Source organism: Lissotriton vulgaris, chromosome 3_1 (assembly GCF_964263255.1).
Source record: "Lissotriton vulgaris chromosome 3_1, aLisVul1.2, whole genome shotgun sequence".
Lineage (NCBI taxonomy): Eukaryota > Metazoa > Chordata > Amphibia > Caudata > Salamandridae > Lissotriton > Lissotriton vulgaris.
Window position 1 is genome coordinate 982,728,635 of NC_141689.1, and position 20,992 is coordinate 982,749,626.

A 20,992-nucleotide genomic window follows, 5' to 3' on the forward strand; every position below is an offset into this window, starting at 1 on the left:
AAAAACACCATTATTAACAAAGATAAACTTACCGGATCCACGCCGCCTCTACGAGTCCTCCTGAGATGGGGTCCGAATCCTGCAATGGCGCCTTGGCAAATACCGCCTGCTCTCAGCCAATCCTGGCGCTGCTCCAGCAGCAGCGCCAGGATTGGCTTGAGCAGTAATGCGTATGTTGTGTTTAGGACTTCATATTTTTTGCTACCAGCCCGCACATGCGCACTAGGCTACTCATTAGAAGAGCGACATAGAACAACCCTCGCACTTCTACTGAGGAGCCTAGTGTGCGCATGTTCAGGTCTGGTGCAAAATGTTTAAGCCCTCAGCAGACCATGCGCACTCTTTCAATGCGCTCCCCCGACCACCTATGTGTTATTGTGGTGGACATCAATCAGACACTTGCAGCTAAACTGCTGTAGTGCTGTCCCGCCCCATTCTAAGCTGACTGTCTCCGGCGGCCTGGGAATGCCTGGATTGCATTGTGGTGAGTCATCATAGAGCCCTAATGGGCGCAACGCGCCTGTTGTAACCATTTAGCTATAATTTTTGAATGAACTTTGGCATCAGAGTTCATAAGCTAGATAAGACGATAAGAAGCTGGTAGTTGTGCTGGTTTACCTTTTTTGGAAACTATCACCAAGTCCGTTCCCTGCCATGATGAGGGCGGGATCCCGCTATGCTGCACACCCATGAACAGATTGTGCATAATCGGAGCAACCACATATACGAGTATTTTATAGAGCTCAAGCGGAATTTTATCAGGACCGGCTCCTTTCCCCATAGGGAGAGATCCAATAGCCTCCTGAACCTCATTCAAAGTAAATTCTTTATCGAGCTCCTGAGCTGTTGTTTAATCTATTGTTGTTTATACTGGCCACCTAGCATCTTTGTCTATCGAGCTTGTTTCTAGAGCGTCAACTTGATACAACTTGCTATAGCACTCTGCCCCTTCCAAGAAGATTGCCAGCCACAACCTGATCAAAAATCTACTTAAAAAGGATGGGAAATTGAAAAGAGTGACATGCCAAGAATAGACAGGTGCTGTAATATATGAGAGGCCATATGAAATTGCATGTTGTGGGCTACATTTATCACATTTGACTATTTATATTTTCCATATGTGACTTTTTATATTTTTTTAGTGAAAAAAGCTGAACATGTACCATTTTGCACCACACACTAAAACGTTTAGGACACTCAATGTGGAACATTCTTGGATGGGGTAGGCTCAGTTGACGCACTAAGAAAGAACTTAAAATATTTCAGGAGTACCCTTTCAAAGTCTAATGCTTTTAGCAGATTTATGTGAAAATGTGCTGCCAAATGCACTACTTGCCCTCTTTTTTTCAAACTTTTCTTGGGTTTGATTACTCCTCCCCTAAATCTTCTTGAAACAGTTAGGCTTGCTTGCTGCAGTTCAGTACAGGGATTATGTGCCTGCATTTTCAACAAACATTGGAAAAGCCAATGGATCTCGCATTTGGAATGTATTTGCATTGCCAATAATTTTTTGGCAATGCAGTACTGCACAGTCAAACAATTAGAGAGAAATAGAAACAATGTGTCATAGCATGGTGGGTGTATGCGTCAAGATGCTACTGGCGTCTTTCTAAAGGCATACACATATGCAATCACATATAATTATTTATTTGGTGTGGGCACCATTTTTTTGTTACTACTCCACTACTTGGATCGGTAAATTAATATTTTTTTAAAACAAACAACATTTACCTGTGTGAAATCGCTTTTTTGAAAGCGGAGCGAGCCAGCAGCACATTGTAGCTGCCGGGCCCTTCACATGTTTTTTTTTTAATTACCGCTAAAGGTGGGAGAGCAATGAAGTAGTAGGTGGGAGACTAGCAAAGCATAGTAAATTGAGGAGCAGCGCTCAAGGAGAATAACAGACAGGGGAAGTATTTTTAAAAAAAGATAAAGAAAGCTTAGAAGGCTGATGCAATGAGCGGGAAAAGAGGAGGGAGCAACACCGAGTGCCTGGGGTGGAGGTAATGGTGGGTGGAAAAAGCAGCTCACGAGCCAGAGAACAAATGGGGATGGACGGAGCAATGCATAGCATTTGGACAGGTGATGCACGGATTTGGTGGCTAGGAAGCTACAAAGGATGGAGCGATTCTGAAAACACATGCATGCTCATGGAGTGCTTAAAGAAAAAGTAGTTCTCCAAATGTGATCAGTGGAAGGCTAAAAGTCAACCAGTTAAAAGGATGATAAAGAGGCTGTGCTCCAGGGAGAGGACAAACACAAGAAGAGGAAGGAAAGCCATAGAATAAGAAGCAAGCAAATGAGATTGACAAGAAAGCTAACTAACGGTAACCAATATGTAGGCTATAAGAAATTGATTTGGTCCATAAGAGCAGGTATGCGAGACTTAAAAATCACCAGGATTCAGTACAATTAGGACATGGAGAAAAGAAGAATTTTTTTTAACAAACCACGACATAGAAAACACTGCCTATCACATGAAAACCTGTCCTGGGAGGGGAGGCTATTGGGATCATATCTTACTGTAGATAATTGGAATCTAGAGTTTCTTCTTTCCTTCATTATCGTATTTTTAGATATTTTATGAGTGAACCTAACTCCAAGGAGCAGTGGGAGCACGACATAGAAAACATAAGCTGATGGGACGGAAGTAGACGCTAAGTCATACAAATCCTAGGCTACCTGCCCCCGGAGTGAATAACTTGATGGTAGACCAGGCAATACTATGCTGTACGAAAAAAATATACAGAACCACAACATCCTGGAAGTAGCCAATACTTAAAGGGAATGCAAGATCAATTAAAACATGCAACATTTAAACGTGCACTTAATCACAGACATGGATTACCTTAACATGTTTTACAATAATTGTTCATAAATTGGAGAAGTATTTTTGCCAGTAAAGTTTAGGACATGAAGATAGGGCCCAGTAAGGACCCGTATCAACGTCTGTTTTCATTACTACCGGGTCTGAGACATAGATGGGCCCGTCCACTTAAAGGCCTATCTGGTCCCATCATCATAGGAGTTCTGTTTTTACGTTCATACCTCCGACTGCTTGTCCCATTACCATTAGGGATGCGTGCTGCGTTCCCAAATTTAATATTTTTCAATGAATTGAACATAATCTTTTTTGTTTACAGGGCAAACGTTCTCCACTCGAGTATAATAACGTGCTTGTTTTTCGGTTTGCAGAGATGACGCAGCTTTGGAAGCATGTGTCGTCAAAGTCATCAGTCTTGACGAAGGATGCGAGACCGGCCCTGAGCTCGAGGACTCCGCCTCCTCCTCAGTGGCGCGAGAGATTCTACAAGAGGCGCCCGAGTTACTCACTGAGCAACTGGCTCATCTCCTCAGAGGTGAGAGATGGCTCTTTCTATTAAATACTGAACGGTGTAATGGGGTGTTGCGGCAACTGCTCATGCAGAAAGGCTGTAATCCATTCTTTGGTTAACAATCCCTTCCAAGTCGGCGGGGAGCGCCATAAAAGAAGCAGGGAGTAAAGAGTTTGTTAAAGAGTAACATTATATTGAATATTAAAAATGTGCATTTAAAAATAGGCATGAGGGGACGTGGCCGTATCAGAAGGAAAAGATATTAAAGCAAGCTGTCTGAACATCAGCCGGGGAGCCAGCATAGCAGCTCTAGTTGTTTTAAGTTTATGTCCCGGGGCTGTTTGGCGTTGGCAGTAATGACGCTCTTACCCGGCAGTGGACAATGAATATGGATCACGCGCCCTCGCGCGCATGTTTAAACATCTCCAGATCAAAACAAGCTCGGGTAATTCTGTTTTGATGGGTAAAAATTTGTAACTTTCATTAGTATTTCATTTCAATGAAATGCTGTAATCAAAGCGCCATTTCTCTTGTCCTCGCTGTATTCCCCGGCCGCCCACCTTTCTTCTGAGCAGTGGGGCATGAAAAGCGCCATGAAAACTTCTGAAACTTTACACGAAAGTGATACATTCGATTGGGCGGAGGTAGCAGGTGCTTCTTACAAAAGGGGACAGAGAAGGAACAGACTGGTTATGTGCCACATACAACTCCAGCGTTTACAGCAGTGGTAAATGTGTAGAGCATTAAGTGGCAGGGCCCGCGTCAGAGGAACACTGCAGCTTACGACATCCATTGACCCTGCAGTGTTGCCAACTACAGTACCAACACAACTACTAGGCATGACACTCCTACAAGTGCGACAATTGGGGCACAAGTCCTAAACAAAGAGGTGGGGGGACTAACCTAGTTAGGCAACTTGCAAGTGACATAATGGCGCGCGACATCACAGCACACATCATTATGGCGCACATCATCACAGAGCATGACATCACACATGGCATCACAGGAATTGACATCATAGAAAGTGACATCACAAGCCGCGACTTCACAGGAAGTGACATCACAAGAAGTGACATTAGATCTAAAGCCCTCACATACATGTTTAGCAGTTCTATCCTGTGTACGTTTGAGCGCATTGCAAGGATAATAGCACAGTGAGCTATGGAAGATGATATGTGAGTTCTACACTTTGCAATCCCCAGTTTTATGTAACACATCTTGTTCATTCATTTACAAACTTATATAATTTATTGTATATGTAATATGCACATGCTGATGTAAGCGCTCTGACAATTTGCATTGGGATGAGTAGGGCTATACAAGAAAAAATAGTAGTACTTAAATTATTTAAACGCCTACTCAGGGAAAGTAAGCTCTATATAAATGCAATTTGTTTTGTGTAAATACTGGGAAAGACCAACACATCTGACATTCTTATAGTGCATGTAATTCTCCTAAACCGGGACTGAACAAAGTGAAAAGCTGCTTCTCTTAAGTATGTGTGAAGTGTTAACAAGCTGTTAACCTTATTTCCCCCCTGCTTCATTTGCATCAGATGCGAGTTTCCTTACTGCTTCCAGCTTAAAAAGAGACTCGGACAAAACGAGGTCTGCTGACCCCTCAAATTCGGCCTTTGTTAAGACGCACACATCAAATACAAGGAGATGCTGGACGTAGTTCTGAAACTTTTCAAACACTCATCCACAGTCACAGATCTGAGTTGAATCCATCATCGTTCTTTAGCTCACTCATCCACCCCAGTTCAGATACAGCTATATGCAAATCAGTCTTGACCCTGTGCCTCATCGGAACAGTCCAGCCCGAACTGCCAAGCCATGTCTTCCCTTTACCGGAAACAAGCATCCTGGGACCGGTTTCGGGGTAACACCCTCCATCAGCCAGGCTAGCTTGAATCCAGTGGCAAAGTGAGCAAGGGACCCACGTCTGGGCATGCCCTGCGAACTAAGGGCGAACAAAGCAAACACAAGGAGATGATGGATGGATCCTGAAACTTTTCAAACAACTCACCCTTGTGTTTGCTTTGTTCACCCTGGCGGCAATTCATACCATTCAAAGGCCCCCAAAGCTTTATGAATGGTTTAGGTGCCACATATTAGTGATTGTTAGTGAAAAGTAATTTAATCAACAGGTGTTGTTGTGCTCATACCCCAATTTGGCAGACAGCGCCACCATTAGGCAGACCGTTACAAGCACCGGTGCTAAGAATTAAGTGCAGGTGCCGAGCACCAGAAACCGCGGGCTCAAACTAAGCACTGGAATACAGTTGCATGCCTGTTCACTCCCTGCACAAGTCCAGGGTCATACCTTTGGGATTGGGGTGTTTATTGTTTAGGGTGTGCCACCTCCCAAATAAATGCATTCTTAACTTGGTAGGTGGGTCTGGGTCTCAGAGTCAGGTCTGCTACCACTGTATCATTTTTTGTTGTTGTAAGCCAAGAATGAAAGACAAAACTGTGACTTTTAATTTAAACAGGAGAGAGAGTGAGAGAGACAGAGGCAGGGACAGAGATAGAGATACCCATTTGGTGGAAGAATTTCAAAATGTGAAACCAGAAAACCTGGAATGATTCTGGATTACCTACTTGTCCAAATTGTGTGATGATGCTAAGAAAATATTTTATATCATAGAGCCGACTTTTCCTTTAGTCTCACATGTGAGACACTTTTAAATACTTAAGTTCAGGATGTGCTCTGTACAAGCACCTCTTATGCTTGATTTTATAGATTATAATGTAGCTCAATCTGTAACATGAATCTAGGCCACGTTAAGGGTTTACCTCACTATTGACTTGCTTCTTTGTTCAATAATGTCAATGTATTTGTTGGGGGGCGGGCCATGAATATTTCTGAAAACAATTCTTTTTAATTAATGTCTGTCTATGTATTGATGTAATCTAATTTACTAAGATAAAATTCTTCAGCATGTTAAATAAATACACTTTTTAAAAAGAATTGAAGACATTGCAACACAGACTCTTAGAGCCAAGCTGGACTTGGCTCTGGCTCAGCTCACCATTTTAATTTGCGTCTTTGTCCTCCTCTGTTTGTGACTCTGGCTTAGTACATGGTTCCATCAGTCAATTGATAAAATATTTTTTAAAAGATGATTTGTCAACTGTACCATCAAAGCTTTTTGTAGCAGAGATGAAGAAGAGTTTGTGAAGTGAAAATGCATTTAAAATAAATCTCAGGTCAGGGACTCCAGGCTTTTGTGTTGTACACAACCTAAGTGATGAGTTTCCAGCGAGAACTACCAGGTCCAGGTGGGAACAAGTAGGGGGTAGCTTCTCTGTTGGTTATTTAATGGTTTGGTAGTTGGGACTGGGGGTCCTTAGTCAGGTCTGCTATGTCTTTGTCAGTTTTTCTCGTCATGCTTATTTCACTAAGAGACTTTAACTTGGTCATTTTTTGAATTGGGATCCTAAATATATATAGTGATTGTTTTTCCAGAAAAATTGCAAATGCAGACCCATAGACATACTCCTTGAATAGGTGTACATTTACTACTTTCTGGAATTTATAAACACTGGCAGTGTTAGGTTTGGAAACCCGCACCACTCTCCAGATTCCAGGGATACTACTGGCAATCAAACACCCAAAATGTGATTGGATGAATGTGATCCAGTGATCAGGGACTAATACATTTCCACAGACAAGGCCCAATTTCATTCCCCAACAAGTCTCTTCCCGCTGGGTGAGTGTAATACCAGACTTACCAAAATCCTAATTTTATCGTTGTTATCTCTGCATACAATTTGTGGCAATGCAATCTTTATTTATGTTGACAGGGTTTGGCAAACTAATACCTAATTCTATTGTACTAATAATTCAAGAATAATCACCTCTAAAAAGACAAACTCATTTGAATATTTATAATACTTTATCTAAATAATGTGAAAATGCTCATCAATGCCAAATACCGTTTGAATCACAGACCATCACGAGAAACAAAATTAGAGAATTAACAATAGATCTCATCTCAATAACTGTGCATAAAAGAGTGGAAAGGTGAAGAGACAAAAGATTCAGAGACAATAATACATTTGCAAATGATAATGCAAATTCAGTTTTCTGTCTATATTAATCCGTTAAGAAATAGGAAAACTACTCTCTGGCCACAAGAGCAGTATGGGCCCTCAAGAAAATTTGAAGAGACAAAGAGTAAGTCAGGAATCAGCAGACTGGAACAGCCAGCTCAAGAATAGGAGTCAGCAACACTGGCCTCTCCTCACACAAGAAACTCATCAATGTGCTCCTTCCCCTCCCACCGGGAACCTCAATTATACCCTAAGACTCAAAAAGACCAAACCACAATTTTATCGGAACTAACAATTTCTCCTCATTCGATTGGTTATGGAAGACGTTGTACTGTCACACCACTCTCGTCATGTTTCTTAGTTCAGAGACCTCATTGTTCATTTATTCATCTTATTAACTTCCAGCCCAGGAAATATAAATTTGAGTTGCTTATCATTGTACACATTTCTTCCATCCTGGTTATGTAACAAACTCTGTATCACGTTTGTCCATTTGAGCCGCTTTTTCGAAGGAAGTGTTCTTTCTCTCAAAGTTTTATTTTGTATCTCCATACAAACTCTTGGCAGGCACATAGGACCCATGAAGGACAATTGTCTTCCACCTTCCCCTTCTTTCTCAGAATTAAACCGCATTTATTTCTTTCATTAACCCAAACGTTTGATGCAGAGCAGAAAACCATACCTCAAATTCAATGAATTTCGCAAACCAAATTGCTTAGAAGGAACTCATCCTGTTACTCAAGATTTCACAGAAAAACTTGCATATCATTACACAGACAAAGAAGACACATTGGACTCTTACTCAAAACAGAAACAAAGCACCAGAACTAACCCCTGTACACAACAACAATACAAGAATACTCTAACACAGCCTCTCCGTTTCTTCCAACATATCTCACAAGATTAATTTATGGACCTGGTCAATGCAAGCAGTCCTGCCGGCAGCCCTTCTGACCCCTGTCCTGCACAAACTTTCAAGACAATTATTTTAACATTGTCTGCTGCCACTCCAGTAAGAAGAATCATCAACGATTCCTTAATTAGCGGAATATTTCCAGAAGAACTAAAAAAAGAAACACATACACCCTTTATTGAAGAAAACGGATTCAGAACTCAGCTGCCAGACTACTCTTGCATATCAAAGCACGAGACCACTTGTTACCTGCCTTGAAAACCCTGCATTGGTTACCGGTTGCCAGAAGACCCACGTTGAAGCTACTTTGTATCACGCACAAAGCAATACATGGAATGGGACTGCTCTTGATCAGGAATAAAATCCCCAAACACATTCAATAAAGGAACCTACCCTCTAAAGGGGCATCTCGCCTCAAAACCCCAAGATACAAAAAAAAACAATGGGTGGCACATCCTTCTCTGTTCAAGAAGACAAACTATGGAACTCTTTACCCCCAACATAAGATTCACCGACAACCACATTATCTTCAGAAAACTACTCAAGAATTGGTTTTTCCCCACATAAGCACCATGAGCAAACAGAAAATTACAGCATAATCCTCTGTATATAGGCATTTATTTTCACTATAGATATGTACCGATCTTTGTGTATTGCTTTATATAAACATGTAGAATAATTATGTTGTTGTAAATTAACACCTTCGCTGCGGTGGCTATTCCGCCGCAGCGCTAAGGGGCGTGGGGCCGCGCGGCGCTCACACGCTGTCGACAGAACCGCTCCGTCACCAGCCTCGGGTGAGCTGTGCTTATGACGGAGCGGTTCCGTCATGACCCCGCCCGCTCATTAGAACGCCCAGCGCAGGCGCGGAATCCGTGCCGCGCAGGCGCATCGGGCAGGCCATGACGGAACCGCTCCGTCATCAGCACAGCGCCACCGCGGCTCATGACGGAGCGGTTCCGTCATCAGCATCGAATAGGTTAATAAATAGAAATCATCTTTGGGCTTCATGTACTTACCTCCATTGTCCATCTATGTACTTTCCATGTACTTGGATCTGTGTGTCTGTTACCTTTCTCCTGAAAAAGCATATCCAATGCACACCCTATTTCTCATCCTGTACCGCTATCAATATCTTTAATTTATATATACTTACCTCCTCCATGCATCTGTATACTTTCAATGTACTTATGGATCTATATATTTATCACTTTCTTCTAATTTAGCATTTCAAATGCACTACCCTATTTCTCAGCCTATACTCCTCTCAATATATCCTCTGGCCCAACCTTCTAACTCATCTCAAACTCCTTTCTGCTACTCTTTCCAATGCACTACCCTATCTCTCACCCTATACATCTATCAATATATCCTCTACATCGACTCTCCTTTATCCCAAACCCCATATCACTACTATGATCCCAAAATAACCCTTTCTAGACTCTCTCCTACTCTACCCCTCCTTGCATCATCTGACACCTCTTTTTACTATACCGATCCCCCAAAACAAACCTTTGTAAACTCTTCCCTCTGACTCTTCCCCTCAAAAACCCCTTTTACATACCCAAAAGCCTTCTCCTACTGCTATGACCTCAAAAAAGTGTCCCTCCACTATCATTTTCAATCAAAATAACAGACTAACACGTTCACTTTTCAATTTCCATATTCCACTATAGTAATTCACCACTAATCCTTTATGGTTTCCAGAGTAGCGTGCTACTCGCCAATGAAGTGCCTCAAAACCCCATCAATGGATAGCAAGCGCTATATAAATACAAACCTCTTTCCCTCTTCTATCCCGCAACCTACCCTTCTCTATCTAAATAACTGAAAAACAAATCCACCACTCAAATTACTTCATACTTAACTATACTAATTTTCAACACTAATCCTTTATGGGTTTCAGAGTAGCATCCTACTAGCCAGTAAAACGCTTCAACACCCACCAGGGGTAACAGGTGCTACATGATTGCAAACCTTTCTTCCCTTTTATCCCTCCACTACCCTTCTCACTCCAAATAACTGACTAATATCCACCACTCAAATTACTTTCATATTTCAGCATACTAATTCAGCACTAATCCTTTATGGGTTTCCGGAGTAGCGTGCTTCCACTCCCCATCAGGGGTAACAAGCGCTATATAAATACAAACTTTTTTTTTCTCTTATATCCTATTGTTATTTTTTCGGATCCAAATAACTGACTAACCTATCCACCACTTAAAATTTACTTGCATGTTTCACTATACTAATTCAATACTAATCCTCTATGGGTCCCAGGCTAGCGTGCTACTCGCAGAAAAATCACTTTGACGCCTTGTCAGGGGTAGTAAGCGCTATATAAATACAATTACAATACAATACAATACTTCTACGGAAAACGAACACATGACATTATTAATCACTTATAATGCTATACCTTAAAGCACCCACCCTGTGTTGCATCTACCAATGCGCAACCGGAGTTAATATTGTTTTCTTAGCAAATGTTAATAAATGCATTAAAGCTTAGTCTTTTTACCTTACATTAGTCAAAGGTATTTGCGGCCTAGTCCAGTGCTTTCGTTTGCGCTTGCGCAGTAGTATTTTCCTCTATGTTAATCCCTTTTTACGAATACGTTTTTCACAGCACAGTTAATAAGTGTTACTGAGGGTTCAATTGAAGCAGGTTTCATTTTACGAAAACCATGCTCCATCAAATGCTTTCAAATAGTCTAACTAATGGCAATCTCTTGCAATCTCTGCCAATTCCAACCTATCGCTTGTTGCCCACTGTGCTACTCTAGACAGAGGCCCATCTAATGCAGATCAGTACTGAACCTGTTACTGACGGCCCAGTACCCCTACTTAGGGATAACAATAGATGATAAATTAAATTGGAAGGCGGCAGTTGAGGCTAGAAAACACTCCCTTAAGCGGGCAATAGCTGCATTGATCTCCTTCTCACAAAAACTAGGTAAACGATCGCCTGTGGAAATGTTGAACATTTATAATGCAAAATGCTGAGCTGTGGCTCTGTATGGGGCTGGGGTCTGGGGGCACGTTGATGTCAGCGCTCTACAGGTGGCAGAAAACTCCTTTTTAAGATTTCTTCTGGTTGCACCAAGGCGAATTTCCATATACGCATCCCATATTGAACTAGGCATACCCCATATTGAGGACCTAGCTAAAATCCACCCTCTCCTACTATGGAGGCGCATCTGGACCTCAGAAAAAAACATGTTAACTAGAGGAATTATGATGGATTCTATGACACTAGATCATTCGGGAGACATAAAATGGCTCGTCTACATTAGAAACTTTCTTATAGATTTAGGCCTAGAGGACTACTATATAACACCGTAAAAGATCATTGAGATATCCAAGAAGGAGCTAAAAGAAATGGCCTTGAACCACCTAGATGGAATAAGACTCGCAAGTGAAATAGGGAAACCCTCTGTCCACCACGCAATTATGGTCCATCTTGTCCCTACAATTCAGCCTTACCTAACCCTTGAAATCGGCATTTTTGATCGTTTTTTACTGAACAGATTTAGACTAAATCTTTTCCATCGGTTAGTAGCCTTCCCAACGAGAAACACCTGGGAACAAACGTTAGAACACTGTCCTTGCGATGATACATCTGTACAGACCACCATACATACAGTACTGTTTTGTAAATATTACCATGCTCATCGCAAAATCTGGCTGGTACCACTGTTGAAATCATGGGATTTAAGACAGTGTCGCCCTGCTATGCTGCGCCTTCAACTTCCGGACTCTGAAATTACCTGCTATCACATGGTTAACTTTTTAAAATGCATTTTTAAAAATAGGAATAATTTGTGAGAAAAATTGCTTTAATCATAATGAACTGAATTTAATGAAAAAGGATTTGATCTTTTTCCAAGCAACCCTTCTCAAATTTGCACTGAAAAATGCTTTTATTGTAAATATTGTTGTATTTTTTACTTTTATGGTATAATGTGTACAAAAATGCTTTTATGGATTTCTATTATGAAATGCCGAATAAAGAAATGTGTATATATATATATATATATATATATATATGCATGTGAACAAGGGCTTGTAGCCCGAAACGCGTTATGCATTTCCTGCTTAAAACTTCTTAAACTGGATTAAATACCTGTCATCCATTCCGTGGTCCGTCTCCTGTTTGTGCGCTTCACTGATCTGAGGGTTGGAAGTGGCGCGTTGAGAGTTCTGTCGGAATATATATATATGGTGGGAGAAAACATCACTGGAGAAATATATCGAATACAAAAGAGTACCGCGAGGATTGAGGATCCTAATAATGCCTACCTTAAATGATCTGGACGCTGACCTTATCAAACTCTGGCAAACAGACACAAACGAATGTTCTTACAAATTAATGAGAACCCTGATCATCCATGCAGAGAGGAAACTTGAAAAGATTTTAAGCACAATAGTGGCTTTGGAAGCAGACCTCGAAGACATGCCCATATCGGAAGAAAGCAAAGAAGCATTGGAGGCTATGGAGAAAAAGATAGCAAAACATGAAATGGAGGTAGAAAAAAGGAAGGCCAACAAATTTATGAGAGATAGACTTGATTATATGAATGGTCGAATTTATACCTTCGCCCGAAAATACGATACACTAAGGAGCCACGTCAGCATGGATAAGACCGAGGATAAATCTAATGAACCACCAGAGGAGGTGGAGAGTTCGGAAGTAAGCTCAGTTGAAGGAGATCTTAATGTAACCCCTTTGGATTTTCAGGGGGAGATAAAACTCGCGCACATGATAACGCGACAAAGAGGAAGAGGCAGAGCCAGCACTTGGGGAAGAGAACAACGTCCCACTGGTAAGCCAAAAACCAGAAGGGGCGGAAAAAGAAGCAAAACCAAAACGAGGCAAAGGAAAGAAAAATTGAAGATCAAGAAGCAAATGTCCGTGCCTAATATAGTAGTGAATCTATCAAACAAACAATTATCGGACAGTCACTTAAAACTTTTGAATAAAGGTCTCTCCTTTTGCCCAACGAAAACAATGAATACACCAAATGCCCGCATCGACCTCTATAAATTTTGCAGGAAGGTGAAACTTAAAAAACACTTTGCTGAGAGAACTCAAATCAACAAAAACAAGAAAACATGTGCCTTGGATAGTCATACAATAACAACAGTTACACAGAAAGATCTAACTGCTATGATTACCTTAACATCTATCAAAGAGATCCCTTCTGAAAGCCAAAGAGACAACACCATCACTCCGGAAATGGAAAAAGATTTCTGTGAAAACATTGGTCTACCCACCAACATAGGTGGAAATAGTGGACTAAAAAGAGCTTCCAAGTTCTGTCCTCAACTGCCCCCGGGGAATAAGGTTGACTTATTCCAAGAATTAATGGTGGAGGAAATAATGAAGATCTCAGACAGATCCATGAAACGAGGACAAAGTGAAAAGCAAAATCTTTCCTTGGATGAGCAGAGAGCGATGATGGACCTAAGAAAAGACACTTCTATAATCATTAAATCCTCTGATAAAGGGGGCAATCTTGTTATTCAGAACGTTGTGGATTATATTGAAGAAGCCAATCGGCAACTCTTCATCCAGGATCATTATGAGAAACTAAACACAAATCCACTAGAAAGCTGGACAAATGAATACCATGCAAAACTATTAAACTGGAAAGATAGGGGTCTGCTTGACTTCGATGAATACAACTATTTGAAAACAAACAACCCGATTATGGCCACCATATATTTCTTACCAAAAATCCATAAGTCACTAGTTAAACCACCAGGGAGACCTATTGTGAGCTCAATAGGGTCTCTATTAGAATCAACATCGAGATTCATTGACATCTTTTTGATGCACTATGTGACTACCCAGCCCTCCTTTCTAAGGGACACAATGGATTTTTTGCAGAGAATATCTACCTGTGAATGGAAATCAACTTATCAAATGACAACAATTGATGTGACATCACTGTACACCTCAATACGCCATGAGGATGGCATTGAGGCCGTAAAAGAGATCCTCAAGACACGGTCTGTAAATTTTCTGGAACATTCAATAATGTTATTGGACATGCTCCAATATTGTCTAACACACAACGCATTTCTCTTCCTGGGAGACACATATCTCCAAAAGCAGGGCACAGCTATGGGGACATCTTTTGCGCCCACATATGCAAACATCGTGATGGGGGCATGGGAAACTGAGGTGGTCAAGAAAGACCAGGAAGATCCGGATGGACCGAGAATTAAACTATGGTGTTGTTTTATAGACGACTTATTCGTCATCTGGGATGGAGACGAGGAATCGCTAACAAAATTCACAGAAACCTTGAATAACAACCGATTCACTCTAAAATTTACATCAACAACAAGCTCCCAATCATTGATATTCCTGGATGTAGAAGTATTTATCAAGAACAACAAACTTTGCTCCAAAATCCACAGAAAGCCAACTGCATGCAACAGCATCCTGCATGCTAATAGTGGACACCCAACTAGGTTAAAATGGAGCATTCCCTACGGACAAATGCTGAGGGCAAAAAGGAATTGCTCTGAAGTAGAGGATCTAGAAGAAGAGATAAACAACATGAGTCTCAGATTCCTCGAAAGGGGATACCCAAAGGAAGTCATCATTTCTGCTAGAAATCGGATGCACCTAAAGAAGAGAGAAGAATTGTTGACACCTAAGGATAAGAGACTGCAAAGAAACCAAGAATATGACACAGATTCTAGTAGTGCACCAACTAGAATCATTGTGGAATATGACAACCAGAGCACACAACTGAAGAAAGCCTATAAAAAACACTGGGCAATCTTGCGCATGGAAAAAACCCTGAATGAAAGCCTGTCAGCCAACCCGAGCATAACATACAGAAAGACCTCTTCCCTAAGAGACATATTAACACAAAGTCATTTGGGAGTATGCAGGGAGAAGAAACAGAGATGGCTGACAACACCTGGCTTCTGGAAATGTCATAAGTGTAAGGCCTGTGAACATGGGGAGAACATCAAGCACTATGTACTTCAGAATGGAAGAAAAGAAACCATCTATGACCACATTACATGTGAATCCAAATGTGTTGTCTATCGACTCAAATGTCCTTGTGACAAGTATTACATTGGGAGCACTATAAATAAATTGAAATTGAGGATACTACAACACCTAAGGGCGATCAAGAACAAGGACCCATGCTACCCAATGGCCTCCCACTTCACTGAGTACCATCAAAGTGACACCTCTCTTTTGAAATATTCGGGAATCAGACTATGTAAAACACCAGAACGAGGTGGAGATCAAATGCAACTTCTAAGACGTCTAGAATCCCGAATGATATTGAGTATGGGAACGGAGGCACCGTTTGGCCATAATCTGGATGCTGAACTGCATGTACATCTGTGACTTTCTGAAGAACCAATGATAATGTAGTCATTTGATCATACTGATTTCCAAAGGAATGATGTCTTTACCTAATTGATGCTGGAAATTGTACATGTTGCAATCTATATAGACATTGAACCGGTTAATATCGATGGTCCTATACACACAATGTTTTCACTAAGGAGGGAGATATTGTGGCTTTCTGTAAAATTGAGATTGTAGGGAACTATGAGAATGAGATGTAATGACTTTGGTACTTCACCATAGGAATCTTTCTAATTTTACAAAAATATTTTTGAAGTTGAATGGGTTGAAAAGAGGCACTTAGAAACCTGATCTTGTTTAATATAGAAATCTCACCCAATCTTCCCCTAGATCCCCACATTATCATCTCGTTATGTTACCACCATACAATCTCCGCCCTATCCATCAGGCTAAATAACTTTCACTCCCTTAATTGATATTGCGTAGTGTATGAATGAATACCACATGCTACTAGAAGGACCATATTGTAAATAATTGTTAATACTTTATTTAAATCACCGGTTCAATTCTTTCCTTACTTCCAGGGGTACTTCACGTTAATTTTGTAACACAAATATGTACAAATGAGATATCTTGTAAATACTTTATTTTCTAAAAGTGGTTATAAATGAACATGCAGTAGAGTACTTTACGTTGATTGTACATAGCCTTGTGTATATACCTTTAACATGTACAAGCCATGTGTATACTGCTGGGCGGGTTGGTCAAGATGACCATGGAAATGGTAGAGGGTACTTACACTTACAATACACTATTTAAACAAGGTCTAGACCTAGGGACTCTATGGTCCAGTTGAAGGCAGGAGCCGAAACGCGTAGACCGTCCTTTTTTGTTGCACGTTATGTTTGCACTGGTGTGTAAATAATAAAATGCTAAAACTACTGTTGCTGTGCCGTGTCCTTTGATCCGTAAGAAGTGGAGAGAAGAAGCTGTGGCAATATATATATATATATATATATATATAAACAACACCTCCTCTCAGAAGAAAGAAGCAGGAGCCTCAGTGGGGATGAGAAGCGGCAGCACCTTTATTTCAAACAAATGGCGTATGCATTTCGGCCGGTGTGGCCTCTTTAGCGCCTGCGGTAGTAAATGCGGAAGTCCTGGCGTTCTGCAGCTTGATAAGGCACCCAACCCCACAGTGATAGGTGCAGTGTCCTAGCTCGGCCCTTCAGCCCAAAAGTCCTCAATATGCAGGGTCCGTGTAGATCAGCGGACTCCATGTCCCAGGATGCATCAGTGGCTCCCAGGTGAGTATGGCTGTGGAGCGGTCTTGAGAAATTCAAGAAAATAGCGGAGGGAAAGGTGCGCTGCAAAGCGTTCGTGGAAACCGCAGAGTGAAACACGGGGTGCAGCCTCAAGTCCCCAACGCCTCATCGACCATAGGTCCAAGCAAGGTCAGATTATTGGGAAATTTATGTTTATCTCTGTTGCCCACCCCTTGTTTAGATCTCAATTTCACTAGATCTTTCACCACACAATCATGGAAGGTGTCAATGTTATCATGGGGCATGGTGGGCATGAATGTGGAACGAGTCTTAAAGCTAGTAGCGGCTGCTGCTCCAATCTGAAAGCCTGCCATACTGAGAATATCTACTGATGTGATGGAATCAGTCATGGTATCCCCTGACACATCAAGTTGGGCTATGGCTACCAGGTTATCTACATCACCCACATTGAAATTGCACTGATTATCATTGGTTGGAATATCAGTGTTAGGTCCATGTCCTAGTCTTTTAAGTTTGTACCACTTTTTCAATTTGATTTTCCTTACAAACTTAAAAACATCTATTCTAGTGTCAGTAAAATTAAAATATGCTGTTGGACAGAAGGACAGTCCCAAACATAAAGTGCGTTTTTCTAAGTCACTGAGAGTTCTTTTAGATAATTTAACAACAGTTCGATTTACCATTTTTAGATCCATTATTTGTCCTTGTTGGAGCGGGTGATGCGTTTTCCCATGGCTCCTTTTCCCTTGTCTTGATTCCCAGCGTTGCTGTAATCTTTTTTTGCGATTTCTTCGTTTCTTCGTTCCTGTTGTTGGTGCGTTGCCTGGCCTCTGCCACGTCCTCGCCCCCTTCCCCTTCCTCTGGTCTTCTGTGGTCTTATATATATATATATTTAAAAGTGCTGACAAGGGCGGCAACACTGTTCTTTGGAAAACTACGGATTACATTGAGGAAGCACAAAGACACTTATCGGACGCCACCTGCTACACCCTATCATCACAATTTGCCATGGTTCAGAATCACAACCAAATACGCAAACAGTTGAGTTCCTGGAAAAGACTTAATCTCCTCACCAAGGATGAATGTAACTTTCTGTCTAAAGACCATCCAGTGACACCCTACCTATACTTTTTGCCAAAAGTTCACAAACTTGTAACCCCCACGCCTGGTCGACCCATCATATCGGCCATTGGGAGTATGACCGAAAACATTTCTAAATATGTAGACTTCTTTCTCCAACCCCATGTGGCGAGTCTCCCTTCTTTTTTAAAAGACACAACAGATTTCTTGACCAAGATTGGGACTGTTAATTGGTGCAATGATTATATGTTCTTGATTCTAGACATCGAATCCCTTTACACCTCAATCAATCATCAGCATGGTGTAAACGCATGTCAGTATTACCTTAACACATGTGCCATTTGTTTCAGGGAACACAATTCCATGTTGTTTGCCATGATCAAACTCTGCCTGACTTCCAACTTTTTCCGCTTCAAAAACAACACTTACCAGCAATTGCGTGGTGTGGCTATGTGCTCGTGCTTTACTGGCGTTACATCGACAATATTTGCATTATCTGGAAGGGCACCCAAGATCAAGCCCTTTCGTTCGTATCTGACTGCAATGCCAACACCTTAAATCTGAAATTCACTGCCAACCTTAGCAGTTCAGAAGCGGAATTTTTGGATGTGCATTTGTTCATCAGGGACAACACCCTCATGACCAAACTACATCGTAAGAGTACTGCCGGGAATTCCATCTTACACGCTCGCAGCTCCCATCCAGCTCATACCATCCGTAGTATCCCCTTTGGTGAATTTATTCGTATTCACAGAATCTGCAGCGACCCTGACTCCTTGGCAACATGCCTCGAGGATTCCAAACAACGTTTCCTGCAAAGAGGGTACTCTAGAGCCATACTTGATCAAGCTTTGGCTAAAGCTTCATCAATAGACAGGATTACATGACTCCAGTCAAAGGAGCCCCATACTGTGAATACTAAAGATAACATGGATGACTCTAAACGTACTGTCAGGCTCATAACCACTTTCAGCTCACAGGAGCGAAAGATCAGGCGCATAATTGGCACGGAATGGCCTATCATTCTAACGGATCCCATTTTGGGTCCAGTGCTAAATGAAACACCTACCATCACGTTCAGACGTGCGCCATCCATGCGCGATGCTCTTGATAGGGTAGCACCTAAAAACCCTCCCAAACCTACTAAGACCACCAAAATGGGCTTCTTTAAATGCACTTCTTGCCGTGCCTGTAATTTTGCCACAAATACCAGTCACTATGTCACAGCTTTCAGCAACACGCCTATCCCTATCAAAGAACACCTCACATGTAGATCTGAGTTTGTGGTTTACAAGCTCAGGTGTACATGTAATCTGGAGTACATAGGCAGTACCAAGCTGCCTGTTCACCAGAGAATATTGCAGCATATAAGGGCCATCGTCAACAGTGACAGCAATTACCCAGTGGCTAGGCATTTTGGAGCAGTCCATAATAAAAAACTTAAGGATCTTCAATACACAGTCCTTTGTTCAGTGCCTCAACCCAGCCGTGGTGGGGACCGTGAAAAACTGCTGAGACAGCGAGAATCACAACTCATTCTGTCCCTCGACACCAAAGCCCCTAATGGGCTCAATTTGAGTGAGGATCTGAAAAGTTTCTTGTAAACAGTATAGATATCCCTATTTGGCGGTTTGGTCTCTGTTGATTTTTTCTTCCTTCTCTTGTTCAGTCATGGTGTCAACTATTGTTTCTGGCCAATTGCCAGGTGTTAGCTATGGCACTTACCCTTAAGTCATGTCTTTTTACTAAATTGTTTTGACTAGGATTCATGCCATGTTTTTGAATATATCCATGTCGCCGCTAACTTTACTATTTGCTCTGTTGTTTTCCTTGGATTTTTTATTCTAACACATCTGTGGTTGGGCTGTTGTATCTTTTATAATTTTTTCACTTTTTTTTATTTATTGTGTTTTGCTTATTCTCAGCAATTTATTGCTTTACATTTCTCTTACAGTATTTAAACTTGTACCACCGCTATCTGCTTTCTATGCTGATGACGTTTTCTCCGATTTTGAGAATGTTGGCATTGTTGGATTTTTCAGGCACTATGTCTTGATTTTTTCTGGCGTTCTTTAATTTTTTGGTTGGCAGTTAATATGTTTGCGAAGCAAAATGTAGGCACTATGCCGTGACACATGCAATGTTGCTTTCTTATTTGTTCTAATAGCCTGCTATTTCTTACTTCCATTGAACGTTATTTTTTGATCCATGTTGGTATTTAACCATACACTATTTACAAATTGCCATGATCACTGCTTCAACTGTGCAATCATGCGTGGTACATGTTACTGTTCATGTGATATTAACATGTTTTAATTCATGCACTGTTTCTTTATTTCCTCTTTTACTTTTGGGCGTGTTTTCCCAATCAAGCCCCTCCCCACACCTTGTATATATTCCCTCACTTTTTCTGAGTGCATTTGTGTGAACAAGCTCCCTAGTGGAGTGAAACGCGTTACTTCTAAATAAAACGTTTAAACCTGCTACTCACTTGAGTTTGGATCGTTTGTGAGCTCTACACCTGGCTGTCTGCCGTGGCGCTTTGAGGTCCGCACCCTGCTGTTGCCTGTCATCTACTGACAGGTTGGGATTCCTTTTCATATATATATATATATATATATATATATATATATATATATATATATATATATATATATATATATATATATATATATATATTCACCAAATATATATATATACTGAACCTGTTCCTCATGGAAACGACCCATCAAGCCCTGTGGTCATCTCACCCCACCAACCTGCAGATCACTGTTTTTTAGTTGGGAAATTTGAGATTTACACCCTTATTGAAATTGACTAAGCTGCACCCCTGCACAAGGCAAGGAAGTGGGAGAAACAAGGTGTGCTTTGTATTGTAAGTTTGCTAATATCTACAAACTCAAAAGACTGTGGACATTTGTAAACTCCTCTTTGACCCTTTGCCACAATGCATGAGGTTATTGCTTTCC

The 20,992-nt window shown here is 41.2% G+C and overlaps 1 protein-coding gene across 4 annotated transcripts in view; it reads left to right on the plus strand.

Annotated features, from left to right (window-relative positions):
- The window catches only part of LOC147727294 (protein prune homolog 2-like), a 1,486,257-nt gene that overhangs the window by 328,680 nt on the left and 1,136,585 nt on the right, over positions 1–20,992 (plus strand). For all 4 annotated transcript variants that reach the window (XM_086961350.1, XM_086961348.1, XM_086961347.1 and 1 more), the window contains exon 4: positions 3,196–3,359. In XM_086961350.1, coding sequence (XP_086817476.1) covers positions 3,196–3,359 — 164 coding nt within the window. The remainder of the gene's footprint in view (positions 1–3,195; positions 3,360–20,992) is intronic.